This window comes from Odontesthes bonariensis, chromosome 6 (genome assembly GCF_027942865.1).
Source record: "Odontesthes bonariensis isolate fOdoBon6 chromosome 6, fOdoBon6.hap1, whole genome shotgun sequence".
Classification (NCBI taxonomy): Eukaryota; Metazoa; Chordata; class Actinopteri; order Atheriniformes; family Atherinopsidae; genus Odontesthes; species Odontesthes bonariensis.
The window spans coordinates 9297589-9315511 of record NC_134511.1 but is presented as its reverse complement, the minus strand read 5'-3'; the positions used below and the strand labels follow the sequence as shown (position 1 = coordinate 9315511).

General features: G+C 38.8%; 1 protein-coding gene across 1 annotated transcript in view; it reads right to left on the bottom strand.

Annotated features, from left to right (window-relative positions):
• The window catches only part of LOC142382715 (protein unc-13 homolog B-like), a 169826-nt gene that overhangs the window by 130126 nt on the left and 21777 nt on the right, over nt 1-17923 (bottom strand). The window contains exon 3 of the mRNA XM_075468836.1: nt 11569-11668. Within this exon, the coding sequence (XP_075324951.1) occupies nt 11569-11668 (100 nt within the window). The remainder of the gene's footprint in view (nt 1-11568; nt 11669-17923) is intronic.

Below are 17923 nucleotides of genomic sequence, written 5' to 3'. Positions count from 1 at the left end.
GGTGTTGCAAGAGCTGCTATGAAAAGGTCATAAGAGTTGCCTACTTTGAGTGGATTAAAAATGTAAATATCAATGGAATTCAAATGCGGTGGTGAAAAGTTGTCGGAATAAAAACTGGCCATCACGTTACAAGTAAAATTCCCCAAGAGATTTGTTATAGGTGAAAAATGTTAAAGCATAATGTTGCATAAACATTTAAATGACACAAAACATGTGCTGGCCATTCTCAGCACTTTTTTTTTTACCTTTTTGAGCTGGTTGCATCATATATTGCACATTTATGACTTTGTATGTCTCTGTCCTTCTTTAAGTTCCTCCACATGTCTCACCACAGCGTCTTTTTACATGTGAAGTGACGTTAACAGCACTGAACAAAAAACCATACTGAACATGGTTTATAATTTCACCAGCGTTGTTATACACATACTTCAGTCTTTTACTGTCCAGCATTACTCATACAGTAAAGTCTCTCGTGAGGTCAGTAAGTGCGCCAGTTGTCTTCTGAAACAGGGAGGGTGAAGGATGACAGCCGTCATCTTCTGACAGATCCGTCTTAAAGAGAAGACAGCAGCCAAACTGTCTCCTCTCCTCATCTGCATATTCATATTCACAGTTCCATTCAAATTCATTTCGCCTCAGTTTGGCTGTCAGTCATCTTGATGACACTTCACAGCTGGGATGATGCACAGAGGAGGGTGGGTGGGAGATGCTAGGTGGAGAGTGTGCATGTGTGTGTTCACCATCTGAACACACGTCGAGTCCAAATTATGATCTTCTTACATGTTAGCTCGGTTATGATTAAACATCTCAATTTATGTGTTTGCTTGTTGTGTGCATGTGGGATGGTTGGAAATATTTTAGCAGTGATCTAAGAGATCATATCAATTCACCAGACCAAATTTACCAACGTTTAAGAAGTACTTCAGCTTAGCATCATCATACAAACAAGATACAGACATGTGCAAGTTTTTTGACACAAAGAGTCACTTATCAGTTAACTAGCTCATACCTGATTTTAAATTACACAAGAAATTATTAATATAAAGCTGCTCATTCGTCTAAAATTCTCCTAAAAATGTGAAGGGCAAGAAAATAATAAATAATTATAAATATAAACATTTTTGGGTTATATATCATTCAAAGTACATGAATGTAGAGCATCAAAAATCAACAAAAAAGTCAACTGTCAGGTCTCACCTTTTGTCCATTTTAACCGATTTCCCTAAACCAAAACTCGATCAAACATGGATAACCATCTCTTTGGAATAATAAACCATCACTGCAGTCAAACAATATGTCGTCTCTATCAAAGAAACATCTGAAAGGGTTTCCAGTTAGTTACGTTTAATATATTGGGACTTTTTTTCAGTGTATCTCAATATATTGTGCTTCTTTTTTGTATATACTTGATTTGTTCTGTTGTTTTGTAAGATTTCCAGCACCTTGCTTTGTTTGATTAATATGATAAAAAAAAAAATTGTTCAGGGAATTTTCAACCTTATTTTAGGAGTATAGAGGAGGTATTTTTCAGCAAATCTATCATATTTGCGTAAATATAGTGCTGACAAAGAAACAATGCCAGTGTAGTCTCTATTAACAGGTTTATATTAACATTATTATTGTTACGGTTATCATTAACAGGTGAGGATAATATTTGCAACAAAGCTGTCATCTCTCATACCGAGCAGGAGACTTACTCAACAGACAGTTTTAATGCAAATCATCACCGCACATACGTTTTTTCATGTAGTGCCTAAAAATAAAACTTGCAGTATATGGACAGCCCAGATAGAGTCGGGTAGCATCCAGATAGTCCAGATAGCATCCTACCATGGGTTTCTGAAATAAGGGGATGTAGGCAGGAGCAAAACAGAGAGAAAGGAGGAAGTTTCAACCAATAAGTTTCAACCTTTACTTCCCTCCATCAGTCCTGAAGATATGACAAAGGAGCATCCCTGCTCCCCCGATACGGAACAGTTGGCGGTTAGTTTCCATGAATGTTGTTTACTCAGAGAGTTAATCTGTGTTACCTGCCAACGTGCACATGTACAGCTTTGAACCACACACTCAAAAGTAATCATGGCGATCTCTGGAAATTTCTACCAGGACTCGCCTTCTGCTATACTTCCAATTTCTAGAAGTGTGTTAAGCGTTTTCATCACGTTTTTTGCATATTCCTTTATTTTGTTATCTTCTTTACTTTTTTTTTCTAATCAATTTATATCTAATCAATATAAAGTCTATTGGGGGAGGTTTGAGTCAATTCAACGTGCTTTAAATAGCTCCGTGCAGAATGCTAATGAATGCATTTGCTGTTCACAGGCCAAGGTGAACTGCATTAATCAGACGTCATGTGTTGCATAATAACAGACGTGGATCAGCTGGCTAAAAGAAAGAGGAGGAGAACATTTTTTTCTGATTTTAATGTATGAGATTATGTCGTTTTAACCATGAAACATAAACCTTCAAATAGGATTAGAAAAGATTGATGCTGTCCATTGGTGTACTGTTGTCTCCAACCTGTCTCTGACTCACAGACCAGATGTGGATTTTTGTGTGTGTGTGTGTGTTCGTCCTGTTGCTTTACATCCCACTGTGGCATATGCCCTACATCAAAGCTCATCCATAATTGAGGGACTGGTTTGTTGGAAAAGGGAATAAAATGGTGTATTTTCAACATTCAGGGAACCACACACAGACAAACAGATCCGTGCACACCTACACACAGCCAGGCAGGGGGAGAGTGTATGACTATACTGAGTATGAGACTTGACAGACATCGTGTTCTTTGATGGAGAGATTGGAGCTCTGTGAGGATAAGCAGGTGAAAGTCCCTGCTTGCAGATAGCTCTAAACATGTTCCTGTGAGGAAAGCTTTGTATACACACTGCAGGTCCAGTTATCAGACAATCAGATATATCAGAGTATCTCTCACCAAGTCACTCAAATGTACTCTGTTGGGGACATGTATTGTCACACAGTATCTTTGTTTTTTTTTAGTAACATTACTTGAGTTGATGATGTAACAATGCTGTCTGCTTATACAGCATAAGGGCCATGGATGACCGTCTTCAAAAGTCTGTACCAATTCCCAATGTGGATCATACAGTGGATTTTTTCAATGTCCTAATATTGGGTTTTTGTTGTATTTCCTGTTTTTGATTTTTTTTTTTTGCACAATCTTCTCCACATCTCCACCTCTTGTTGATCCCAGAGGAGCCTTAGATGAAGTCTCTGCCAGTTATCTCCCAAATCCCATCCATCATAAGAGTCTGGACTCCAGGGTGCCCCGTCCCGTTGTTTTCTTTCGTCTTGTCACAGCCCCAATGAGATAATACAGTGGAGTGTAAACATTAAAAAAATATATTGAAATGGTGCTTGGTCAGGAGCACGGTGCGTTGGTTTTTAGTGCTGAGGGTAACCCCAAAGTGTCGCTTTTATATGCGAGGGGTTTCCAGACCCCGATAACGTGACAGACAGGGAATGCCTCACCAGAGCAATGTGACAAATAGGGATTTTTAAACACCTATAGCCATCATGTTTTCCTAAACTTAGCTATGTAGTTTTAATGCATAACAAAGTAGGGCAGCAGTTGAGCATAGGAAGCTAAACTGAAGACTAAAAGTCAAAATAAAAAGTGACTCCTCCCCTCTGACCTTCGCACACAATCTGTGATGCTTGTTGATAAGCCACAGTATGGCCGCTTCTTTTTTGTGTTCATTACTGGTGCAGCCAGTTTGTAGCTGCAGGAGGATAAGTGATAAAGTGCATCCACTCTCCACGCTTTGGAAAGTGACAGTGAAGAAGTGCCTCACATGCTAAATGCTGACAAAGCGCTTTTGACCAAGCGTCACAAAATGATAACTTGCTAGACATCTTGTTTTGTCAGTTTACCTCTCATGTTTCTAAAGCGTCTTTCAGACACGGACCGCATGTTTTACTTCTATTTGTGTTTAGTTAATATTTACATTGTGTCTTATTCTGCTGAGTCTTTCCCCTTGTTTACCCAGTGAGTTTTGTTTTTTTGGCTTTGTCACTCACCTGCTTCTAGTTAACTAATAACTACGTCTGCACTGTGCTAGTTCCCATCCTCCTGCAGCATATATACACCAGGTCTTCCTTTGCTCCCTGTCAGGTGTTCGTCTTCATTTCCACAGTTTTATCCCTAGTGTCAAGGTTAGGTTTGGCTCTTGTCGCTTTTTGCTTTATTAAATAAAAGCTTACTTGTTTTCCTCAGCCGCTTGCTTTCCGAGTCTGCATTTGGGTTCTCTCAACTACCACAGCACACAAATTGTGATTAAAACGACTAGTTGGGAGAAAAGTGCAACAATAGAAGAACTTACAGAGTTTTGTGCTGTGAGACGTAAGCATAAGGTCACATTTTTCTTAAGTTGATGACAGCTACGCTATCACAGTCGTACAACTAAAGTCTCACAAGTATACTATGATTGTTTATAAACCTTGTAGAAAAGTTGCCTTTTGATTACATCCTGACATTAAGGTTATCCTGTCCTAATTTGCTCTTTGAAATTGATATAATTATCTGAGAACTTGAAATCAAGCTGTGGGGTGAAACACTATTATTAGCAGACATATAGAGAATAGAGGTGTTAAAAAAGAGGAAGAGAGAAGAAGGAAAAGGTTGCAGTCAGAGGGATGTAAATCACTCCTGTTGTTCTAACTTGATAAAGTCACTGGGCAAAGACTAATAGGGGCTGATGTGGCTGGAAATAAAAGGTCACCATTTGTTAATACTTGAACAGACCTTAATTGACAGATATTGAAGGAAAGACCAAGCTATGATTCAAATAGTCAGACAAGGAGTCACTGATTGATGATAGTGATGGAAAAGAACAGCTTCTTCAGTTATAAAAGAAGAATGTCAAGTGAATACAGCAGACAGTTTTTCTTCAACTTACTGTTTGTTAGTCCAATCACTACAGCTCAATGTTTAGTTTATGTTGTTCAGTCTCTTCTTTCATTTAGCATTGGGCCAACTTTGGAAGCGAGTCAATCAGGACATCTGAAGATTATGGGTGGTTGGTGAAGTGAGAGCTCATAACCTCTGACACGATACTGTAAATCTTATCAAAAGATTAGGCCAGATTGAGTAGCATGTAAGGACAGTTGAGCAAGGAGCTAACGTACAGAGTGGGAAAAGACTGAGGAGTAGAGACAATAGAGAAGGCTTCTTCTTACAGGTCAAAGCCTGTGGTGTGAAACAAGATGGCAATCAAGAGAGAGCAAACGGCAGTTTCAATCTTAGTATGTAGAGTATGAGCAGTGACCAACACGTGAGGCCTTGTGACCCTGAATCTAAAGGGATAAACATCCAAAGGCTTAACCCCTTATCCCACTAGCCAACCGGACCCACCAACCAGAAACTACACACACAAACACACACATCAGATTTGATCTAAAAATACCATTGAAATGTCTTCTGATTTGGGGATGTATGACATGGTGAACTTTGAATTAAAGGCAAACCCACCTGTCACATTATATCATTATAAATACTAGTGTACTGGAAACTAATTCACCGTGTAGGCTAGAATAACAAACTGAAGAAGTGGACTCATTTTATGAAGAGCTGTACCTCAGCTGTTGCAAAGCCCCTTATGTACACATAGTAATGGAGTTAATGGAGCTACGCTCAGTACATTGCTGCTGTGCAAAGCCAAACTTCGGAGTGGAGGGTCACAACTGTCATGCTCACAGATTATAGACATTTTCTGGACTCGATTAATTTCCTGTTTTATTTTGTTAACCTCGGTGTCATCCTTATTTCACTTCCTGTTAAGTTTCCCACCAGTCTCAGCCACACCTGGTGGCCATCACTAATCATTGACTCAGTACTATTTATACTCCTAGCATCCAAGACCTACCTTGCCAGATTGTCTAGGTTCCTTTGTTCCAAGCTATCTAGCATTCTCAAAGTGTATGTATACCCGTGTTTGACCTTTTTCCTGTGTTTTTTGACTCTGCTCTTGCCTTGCCCAGTTTGATACCTTTGCCAGTGTTTTTTGGATTTGGACTGTTTTTTGACTCTGCCTTTGCCCGCCCCTGCCTGTACTTTTGCCCCGCGAATTGCCTCCCTGTGTATGACCTTTACTACTCCTGTATTAAATTGTGTTTGATCTCTGCACTTGAGTCTCCAAGCCTGCTCGTTACAACAACTAACAACTGTCCCTGCTGTCACCATTTGACAACTGGTAGTTAGATTAACTACAGCTGGGATTAACAGATAAACTGTTGTTAGTGATCAATATAAATGGACTCTTCCATGATCTTCCCACTGCACACACATCTGGAACTGTATTGTAAGCAGCCCAACCAATTAGTTCAGATTGCCTTGACTGCCAATCTATTCACGTTTATTTTTTTAGGGAACTCGCTGTATTTCAGCAGACGTCATAGACTAAGAATCTATATTCCTTTAAAGGTGCTCAAAAGGTTAATGTAGCAACTATGAATGGTAACATTGCCAGTTTGTATCCGGCTTAGGTCCTTCCATTGAATTCTCCATCTCTTTTCCCCTCCTCCTTCTTTTGTCATCTCAATAATGCATACTAAATAGATGTGTAAAGTGGAAAGGTCATAATTCACTGCAAGCATTCATATTCTGAAGAACGTGAATAGCCACATTAATGTCCTGAAAATGAAAAAGGGCTCTTAGATTAATAGCAATGAACCATTTAACTGGACAAAAGATCTATAAGATTCTCGTTGACTACTTACAACTAAACCCAACTTCAAGGTAATCTTAGCTGTAGTTGATAAAATACTGTTTCCTGCTCTGAAGTGTGGGATGGACTGACTGGTGGATGGATGGAAAGTGAGCATAAATGCAAGTATTTGAAGTGAAGGTCAGGGAGTAATCTGAGATCCTATTTCTATCTCTAAAAGAGGAAGCAGAGTAAATAATGACAGAAATTGAAAACTGTATTAGATATGACTGTAAAATTCATCCATCTATCTATTTTTTTGTATCTGCTTAATACAATTTTGGGTCTGGAGCCTATTCAATCAGCCATTGGGCAAAGGGCCAGTTCATTGCAGGGCCAACCCACAGAGAAAAAAAAAAAAGAGACGAGCAACCGTGCACACTCATGCTCACTCCAAGAGTCATTTTATACTCATGTTTTTGGATGGTGGGAAGAAGTCAGATTACCTAAAGAGAATGCATGCACCAGGAGAAACGACGCCACACACAAAGGCCCAAGCTTAGATTCAAACCTATAACCTTCTTGCTGTGAGGGAATAGTGCTAACCACCACACCACCATGCAGCCCGCTGTAAAATTCAAAGAGACATAGTTTTTCTAAAATGAAAAAAAAGAAGAAGAAATGTCAACTCCAGGTGGTCAAACTTAATGGAGCAAATAAGACGTTTTTACACTGGCATCCATCATCTGGCTGTTGAGTACAATGAGAAAGTTTTTCATCGTAGCAATGGGGCTACAACTCAGGGCTACAAGGGTGCAATGTGACATTTTGGAAGGACAGTGGCTAAATATAAAAGTAATACCTAGTAAAACGTTTCTCCATCTGTGCATTACCAGGTAGAGAAATACACGCAAAATCCCAACATGCTTTACAGCCAAATAAAAACTGATAAAGGCATAAACAACTGACTATGATTTAGTGAAAAACACAGCAAGTATGAATACTTGTCCTTATCATTTGCATCAGCGGGATTTCCTAATTTCCCTTTGAGGGAAAGGTACTTTTGCCTATTCTATACCATTTTCTATTGCACCATGTTCCATTCTGTTACAACAAAACTATTTTAAGATTAGTCTGAGTACAGGCACTGAAGGTGGCTCAATGGCAAACATGTCTCTTTTGATGCTTTTGGGGGAATGTTTTATTCTGGGGAATAAAACCAGGCACAATCCCTCCTTGAAATCTCTGACAGTTCTCCATCACAGCATACTACGGCTGTCCCCAGTGAGCCCAACTGCTGCTAAAGGAGTTAATTATCCATTTTGTATCAGAGGCCACAGGGTTCATTTTTTTTGCAATCATCATGTTCATATTAGGTGTTATTTGTTTGATTACTCTTGATGAATTTAAAAAAATCACTATTGCTATGAAAAAAAATATCACACTGACTTTAGTGAAAATAACGGTCTGAGTGCATCTGAAAAACCACAGAGTAATAGTTAGAGAAAGGGAGGATGGTCTTATATAATTGTGTGAAGCTACATGCAGTCTCTAATCTTGTCTGTAGGGATCAGTCCTCAGGAAAGATCTGTATCCCTTGCGCAGACCAATGTGTCTGTGCATATATGAGAGAGACCGAGTGACAAAGGCAGATTCAATTCAAATTCCCACCCCCAACTCTTCACATAATTGGTCAGGGACCCTTTGCATCACATTCCAATGCTATGGGTATCCCTTCATGTTCCATCCATCCATCTATTTTCTATACCTGCTTAATCCAACTGTAGGGTCACATTGGAGCCTATCCCAGCCGCCATTTGGCAAGAGCCAGGGTACACCCTGAACAGGTCGCCAGTCCATCCACACAGTGACATACAACCACACACACGCTCACACTCACTCCTAGGGACAATTTAGAGACACCAATTAACCTAACATGCATGCTCTTGGACGGTGGGAGGAAGCCAGAGTACCCGGAGAGAACCCACACATACAACATGCAAACTCCACAGAAAGGCCCCAGCTGGGAATTGAACCTGGAACTCTTGCTGTAAGGTGACAGTGCTAACCACCACACCACAGTGCAGCCCTTTCTTCATGTTATTTTATATATCATTACTGGCAGGGTAAAGGTCTACATCTGCCTACATCTGCATTTTCCCGAGTGGGGAAATAAAAAGCTATAAAGAGATCCAAGAGTGACTTTTGTGCACTATGTTGGAACATTATTACAACATTTACCTTTAATATCTATCATTTTCTGTTGGCTTTTGGCATGGTTAAGAATTCAATGTATAATTAGATTTGGTAACAAAACCACCTCTACAATGGTTTGTGTTAAGGTACTCTTTTCGAGATTACCATGGTAACCAGTGGTCAGTAACATCACCAGTAGTGAACATTCGGCTATGGTCTGAAAGCATCCGTTTCACTGAGGGACTTCTATAGACTACTTAAATGCGGGGTAGGAGATCTTTTTCTGGAACATTTTTTTAAATATTACTTGAAATACTCTTCACACCCCATTGCAACCAATTAATTAAAAGTTTTGACACAAATATGAAAAGTTTTAGTGGCCTCTAGAACGTACAATCTAGGAAAAACACTATCCAATCATAATGAACGGACCATTAACGATGATTGGATTCTGATGCCGTCTATCAAACTGCAATCTGCTCCTCCCTCCCCCTCCTTCCCCCTGTGCGCGTACCCTGCTCCGTGAATGAATTACGCGTCCAGAAGCTTGGCAGGAAGCTAAACTAGAGGCAGCTTGGCTAGCACCTAGCATTATTAAACGTATAGTTAGCATATACTAAATACTAAATACGGCAACGATCGATGCTTGCTGTCAGAACAGCGCTCGTGCACCTTCGTGCCCGTGAACAAGCATTGCGCGTTCATGTACTCTAGAGGCGTGGCTTCGGGGGGAAAGTGAAGAAAAGGGTTGGGACTTTTGACCTGTGTATTTTCAAAATGCAGCTTTGCTGGACTCAAAATCCAGGATCTCCTACCCTACCTTTAATGGTTACCCTAAAATGTGGTGACTGTGGATCACAACCAAGCTGCCAAAAGTACTTACAAAAGTGATTTTGTAACAATACCTTCTCGTTACATTGACACACAATGCTTCCAGCTATCTAGAACATTTCAAGGTTTGCTTCAGGCTGAGAGGAAGATATCTTAATTTCCTTAATGTAGAGGACCACCACAGTTGTTTTTTTTGTTTAACTCCTCTGGCTACTTCTTCTCCTGAGATAACCACAAGCAATGTAGCCTACAATGCCACCCAGTGGCAACACTTCACAGCCATGTTTATTTGCTTTGAAACCAATTTAGAGAAACATGTTTGATACACATTTACATTTTGCAGCTTTTCAAAAGACCCCGTAAGATTTCCTTTATGAGTAAATACAAACCCATCTAGAGAGGGGGGAAACATGGTGACAGAAAACAAGGAGACGTCTAAGCTGATTTCATACCACATTTTGTTGTTTAAACGAATAAAATCAAATCAACTTCTTGGCAACAAAAGCATCTGCAAAGGTGTTTTACACTACCTTAACAAGTCCAAGCTGTCCCACCAGTGGATTAAAGACAAAAGACGTCAACAAATGATACACATGTACAGTACATCTTTTTATAGGCAGGAGCTAGATTAAGAATTGATTAGATAGCCATGCTGAAGCCCCATGACTCATTCAGTCAGCCTGTTGGTCCAAAGCTACTGAACCATAAAACCTTGAACAAACATTCATGGTCCCCAGGGGTTGAACACTAATGACTTTGGTGAACTGAATCATATTTATTTACAGCCATTATGAGGTTGATGATTAGAATAAGATGTCTACAACTATTGGCTAAACTGCTATGAATTTGGTATACATCTTCATGTCCCCTCAGGATTTCATCCAATCGTTGTTTCGTCTTGCACTATGATCAATAATTTATGACAAAGCACCTGCAAAACTAATGACCCTCCCACCAGCAACAGCATTGGATTAAGTGATAATTCACTTCACCTAGGATGTTATGTGGTTGGTTCAGTTTCCATGTCAGCCACACCACACCACCTAACCAACATGCTAGCCTGTGACAGCCTAGATACCCAAAATAAGGAGTTCAGCAAGCATAAAAAGTGGATTTCTAAATCAGCCACATCTTTGCCCCTCCTTTCCCAGGAGTTACACTGGGCTGGACAATTTATTAGATTTTTCACTGGCTCATCCACTTAACTAAGCTCGGCATGTAATTTCACTTTCCATCCATCCTACCTGCTGTGACATCAAATTTCTATTTAGTAGCCCCTTGTCCGCCGGTCAGACTGGAGTCCCACAGGTGGCTGATGCTCACTTTCAATTTCAGTAAGGCCTATTAAGGCCAGCTAACCAGTCAGCTAGCAATGGATACCTGGCCTGCATTCATCTTAAAGCTGACACATACTGCGGAGCCCCTATTTCTCTCTGCATTTGTCTTAATAGATCCCCAGAGTTTGGTGGCATACATACTGCTGCTATTAAAAACAAGTGACAACTCAGAGCGAAAAAGGTAAAAGGAAGCAACCAAAGCAAATGTAAACACTGAAGACAGGCTTAATGGATGCATTAAATATAATAGATGTTCACTGTATTATAAACAAACATTTCATTGATATAAATTAAAAACTTGGAACCTTTAAAAAAAAAAAAGATTAGCATTATTTGAGCATTATTTGCGCTGGGAATGGAATTTCAACTCAAATCCTAAACACACACTCTTCAATTATTCACGGTCATGTTTAAAGACCTGCTATAAGTACCTGACCAAAAGCACCAGCTCACTGAAAAATCACCCAGGCACATAAAAAAGTACAGTAAACATTACAGTTTAAAGCATGTAGCATTATCTGCAGCAGTGTGACACTTACAACATGAAGTCTTGTTCCCAACATGGTTGGTCCCCACGGACTGTGATGGTTGTACTTTTCACATTCTGCACCTTTAAGGTCACGTAGGCGTTGAACTTGTCTGGAACAGAGGAAGAAGTTAAGGAATTAAGATTTTCCATTGTTGTCAATAGCTGTTTGTTTTAAAGTATTATCCAAAGTCAAGATAGTCTTTTGTCTTGCACAAAATTCACATTCATTGAACTAAATTGTATCATTTTTCTTAAGTATATGCTCACATTTAAAATGTTATCTTGTAACTTTTGTAAACAAGCTCAATTACTTGTTCATTCCGTCCTGTTTGTAAAAATCAGTGACTCATAACAATAACTGACTAAAATAGAGTGCTGCACATTTCTTCTAACAAACAAATGGTAAATAGCCACTATTATTGGCGTAGTGAGGCATCTGTTGGAGGCAAACAAAAGGAAAAAGCCCAGTGTTGCCAGATCTCTCAGAGAGAAGTTAGATGTGATCAGATCACCTGCACAGGAAACAAGTTGAGGCAAAAAACAGTCAGGCAGGAGATTTCATGCAGAATTTAATATCACACACCAATATAGAAAAGATAGAAAAGATAATACCCACAACCCAGCTACAGGATATGACAACATATGATGATTTCTTTTTTTGCATTTACCTTCAACTTAAAACTACTTTCACACTGATCAAGTGCAAGCCAGAAATAAAGTCTACATGCATCACCTAAAATGCTATGGAAAATGATCATATATTTGTCAAATAAAAAAATATCTGAGACATTTAGAGACATCAAAGACTTTGAACAAATCATTCCACAGTATACTTGCTCTAAAAATGTGACATTGTTTTTACACCTTTTGTCACTTCTGAGCAAATAAGTGTATAACGGTAAAGTTCACTCTCAAAAATTAGATATTAATTCAAATTCAAAAAACTTTATTCATCCGGGGGGGGGGGGAATTAAGGTCTCCGTATAAGAATTATTACCTAGAATTCATAAAGTGCAGCCGCTCACTCTAGAGGCTTGGAGTAACCACATTAGTTCCCTTTCGAATGCACATTTTCTTCAAAAGATACAAGTCACATACAAGTCATTGTATCCTTTATGTTTTTTTCTCCCATTTTGTAACATATTTTTTGCAAGGCTTTGATATCTAGAACAGTTTGTGCAAGAAATGCTTCCTTTGGAAGCCTATGGGCAATTAACTTCATGAGATGAATTCGACAAAACGTTCATCACAAAAAAATGTTGTGGCCATGTGAATTTCACTTAACATTGCAGTGTGGATCTCAATATTTTTCCTGCCTCAAAACGTGTTCAAATCTGAATACAATTAACAAGAAATACAACACAAATACTCACCATGCTTTAATTGCCAAAAGTATTTCTATGCTAAAAAAGAAAAAAAAAACAACATAGAATAAATTGAAAAAAAACATACTATATCTGGACTGCAGACAGCACAGCACTGCAGACGGACTCTACGTGCCTATGCTGTTATAACAGATGCAGTATTAAATTAACAGCATATCTTGCTCTAAAACGTATATTTACCTTTGAGCATCTGCTTCGCCTTTCCAGATGTACAAACTGCCAGTTCCATAAACACTAATGCACCCCCGTAACATCAGACATGCAGGTTTTTTAACTGAGCAGTGATAACAACCTCGATGGTCCGTATCCTCTTTAATCTAGAGGAGGCAGCATCCATGATTTCCATAAAGAATTTTAAGTTCTAATCAGTCCGACAACAAAACTGTCATTTTAATGGTTAATAAATTAACTTTGACAGCCTTTCTGGATTATGTTCACATATGTCACTCAAAGAAGCCATATGTTCAGAGCTTTAACCTGCATTTATGGATGGCACACAGAGAAGGATTTCTGGAAGTGTTTCTGAGCCCATGCAGTGGTTTCCATGACAGACTCGTGTCTGTTTTTAATGCAGTGCTACCTGAGAGCCTGAAGATCACAAGAATCCAAATTTAACTTTCAGATGTGTCCCGTCTTCAGATGTCTTCAGATTCTCGAAATCTTTTGATGATATTGTGTACCGTAGATTATCTAATATTCAAAGTCTTCACTAGTTTTGTTTTTACTACTGCCCATCTTTACTATTGAGAGATCTTTTTATACCAAATCAAGTTACTGACCTGTTGGCTAATTCATGAACCTAATTAGCTGCAACATGTTCCTCCAGTTGTTTCTTTTCAGCCTCATGTTGCTCCTGTCACAGCTTTGTTGGGACATGTTGCTCTCCTCAAATTCAACATGAGCTAAAACTTTTCACAAAAATCATAAAATGTCTCATTGTTTATATATCATACATATAGTTTCATAGACTATATATATTTTTTGTTTTCATTTACGTATAAAACAATGGTTAGAGATATGCAAATAATTGCAGTGTCTCAATTTTTTTGGAAATGGGGGTTGTAATTTCATGCTTACATTTGTTAACACGTTCGCTCACCTCCACCAAATTGCTGCATTCTGTTTTTTTAAACTTACATTTTCTGCAATGTTACAACTTCTTCTGCATTTGGTGGTGTACAAAAATAGATTTTAAACACCTATAAATTGAGGAATCAACTAATATTAGAAGTATTCTGATGTGTGTTCTATCTTCGCCTTTGAAAATTGTGACATGTTCATGTTTTGATACTGTTACAAGATTTAGGTTTATCTCTTTCAAGATGGCCCCAAATGTCATGTTCTGTGTTTTTGTCTAGTCTCCACTTTTGCCTCAGTGTTTCTCCTGCCCTGCCATCAGCTTCACTCCTTTCACCTGTGTTCATTCTCATCAGCTGCACTCACTCACCAATCACCCTCCACAGTATTTAATGTCCCGGTTTGTTCATGCAAATTGTCAGATCCTCACTGTCACATATGTTGTTAAATCAGGTTTGTCATTGTTACCGTCACTGTTCGTGTCAGGTTTTGTCATCATTCAAGTCAAGTTATTTTTCATTGTCATAGCCAGGTTTTTGTCTGTTCTTAGGGTTTTTGTTTTGTCAGTTTAGGTTTTTGCCATGCTTTTTGTTTAAATTATTAAAATGATTTTATTTTTATTTTATTTTATTAATTTTATTATTATTATCCTTTTTATTTATTTTTTTTAACTATAAACCTGCATAATCCTCATCTCCACTACACAACGAGACAAAAGGATGTGACAACTGGCATGAACAAACGGGGACACTAAATACTGTGGAGGGTGATTGGTGAGTGAGTGCAGCTGATGAGAATGAACACAGGTGAAAGGAGTGAAGCTGATGGCAGGGCAGAAGAAACACTGAGGCAAAAGTGGAGACTAGACAAAAACACAAAACATGACACCAAAACACTGGTAAGGATGTAGGACAGTGTAGCTGGTGGTATTAATCAGCAAAGTGTCACACAAAGACCTAAAGTTGAGGTCCATCCAACCAAACACTTTGCGGTCTCTCATGATTGACTAAGTTGAAATGTAAAAAAATATAGGGTAAGATTTAGAAATTTAAGAACACGTGCTTCGGATTAGTCATCGTGTCATGCTGACACATAACATGAATGCTGCTCTGTACAAAACAAAAGACAAAAAAAAAAAGATTTTTAAGCCTTTGTGGTGACACTATGTTTTTGTCTGGTGGACAATTTTTCTGAAGAGATACCAGGCTGCAGATTATCTGCCTCCACAAAGGCACTCTTCACATGGCCAGTTCAATCTACACAAGACACAAAAGGTGCACGCAGTATTAGAGTGTGTATTTCCTTGTTCTTGTACACCTCCGTGCTCTCAATCTTACAACCATTTTCTTTTGAAGAGGGCCACTGAAGCCGAGTGCACCATCAGTGGGATTGGGGTGCAGATGAGGTTAGGGCTTTGATTATTCTGCAGCATAAATGAATATTACAGCCAGCCTCGATGTCCAGCACGCAACTGGAATATAGTTCCAAGTTGGTAAAGTACATAAAAGTCCCCTCTAAGGCTTAACAGAGTCTGAACAAATGCACTGCTCGCTTTATCATCAAAATTCAGTCTGCAAAATAGTTATTAAGCCAAAATTCTTGCTGAAATTGTTGAAAGCTGAATTCAGCTTAAATAAGAAGAGGTCGTCCTCTTTCTTTTCTTCCTAATATCCAAGGCATGACTCATTATCGATGCTGGCCACAAATGCATGGCTGCACTGTAGTTCTAGTGAGGGCTTTCATATAAAGTGCAGCTACAGATGCTTTTGCCGTAGAGCATAACAAAAGATGAAAAGGTAGTAAAAAAAGATAAAACAAGAGAGACTTACTTTATGTTAAAACTAACTTTATGGACCTTTTGCAGATGCTCTTACTGGACTATCTGCATCAGGTCCAATCATTCCACACCATGCTCCATTGCTCTCAGAGCCTCACTTTCGCTCTGAGGTTTGGTCATGAAAAGCTTAGACAAAATGCTTGAATTGTTGGACACAATCTGAAAAAGGTCAGTTTTACGTGTTTGATCCATTTGTGATCCTTTATAAAAGGAAATACAAAAGTTAAAATAAGCAAATGTATGGCCGAACTAAATGTGCAAACTAAATATTGTGATTGCCTTGCAGCAACAGTTGGTTGCCCTTGAGTGGCACAGAAAATGTCATCTTTACTGTCAGTGTGTACGTGCATCATATAGATGCTCCACCTCTTAAAGTTCCACTCCAGCAGTTATTAATAGGGATGTTAAAGACCCCTTGCCCCCCTTTTGGTCACTGTAGCGCTATCCACTGAAGCATGTTGTGATTAATGTCATGACAGAACAATTACCCCTCAGTATTTGTCAGGATGTCTTTTTGTCATGCATCATGTTTTTAGTATCAACATAGACACAGACAACAGGTGCAGAGACTCTGTGTCATCCTTTGTGCATGTGTGATGGCCAAGAACTCAGCATGTGGTCGTCGACATCTTATTTTATTTCTGGCAGCAGGCCAAGATCATAGAAAGGCAGCTGTTTGTTTCAGCAAAGTCAGCATCGAGATGCTCAGATCAGCAAAAACAAGACAAGTTACAAATTTAGACGAGAGTACGACAGTTTAGAGAATCACAAGGACAAATGACAGCACTACATAAGTCAGTAGGTCAGTTTCTGACATGAAATATTGGACATGAACTGGTGAAAATCATGTATCCGTTCCATCTTAACCCATGCTGTCAAGTCATATTAAAGCGTCCTGACTCTATGCTCTGTCTTCCTCTCTCCTCCCAGATGACAGAATCATCCATGAAAACCATGTTTTATGTATTTTATGCTTGTTTCCTTTCTTTTTTTCTTTTTTTTTTAAATTGCTTTGTAAATGTCATACTTTTGAGTATAGCCTTGAAAAAATAAATAAACTTTATTTTGTTTACACCACAATTTTGCTCATATTGTCTGGATTTTAAAATAAACCACAAAAAAAAAAAAAAAAAATAGAATTATGAAGCCCTCGATGAGTTGAATGGCCCCAGCTTTCTATGTTGGTCATTCAAGAGTTTTTGCACCCCAGAAAAATGTTGCCTTTGTTAATAAGGAGGGTTAATCTGTAATAATCCATCATTCAGTCAGAGGGGTCGTGTCAGGTGTGTGATTGAGGGACAAAGGGACTGACAGGCTTTGAGAGAAACATTTGCTAAATAAAGAAATGTTGAAGCAAAAGTAACACAAAAATAATAAAAAAAAGTATAAAAATCTATCTAATCTAAAATCTATCACCACTAAAACTCCCAGGGTTGTTAAAGTTGATGTCTGAATGAGGCTCATCAGAATTCCATAAACGCTTAGTTGCAAAACGCACACAAACATGTGAGCAGCAACGAGCTGTGGTGGAGGGAACATATCCCAGCATGCAGCAGGCACATCCCCACTGCTTGGGGAGCAGCCAGCATCATTTATAATTAAGTGGCGATGACTTATGAAAATAAATAAGTTATATTCAGTTATACACAGACGTGTGCAGCGCGGCCAGGCGAGATGACATTTACTGGGCTGTCTACAATAATGAATACTCTATTAAGGGTGTCGGGGGAGGTGGGACGAGGGGAGAAGGCGGGAGAGTGAGGAACAGAGACGAGGAAGGAGCGGTGGTGGCTGATGAAGAAGAGATGCAAAACCAAGTCTAAGTTCCTTTTATTTTTACTGTACAGACAGACAGAATGCTCCTTTTCTTTTAGGGCTACTTTTACCTCCCAACACATTTCTCACTCAGCCTCGTTTCATTTACATTTGTAGACTAATACTACTTTATAACTATCATATTTGAAGTAAAAATTATTTAAATAAGTCAGGAAGGAGTTATTCCTTAACATAAAAAATTAAATGGGGGAATAGCTGTTCTTCTGTCCTCCAGTAAAATTTGTGATTAC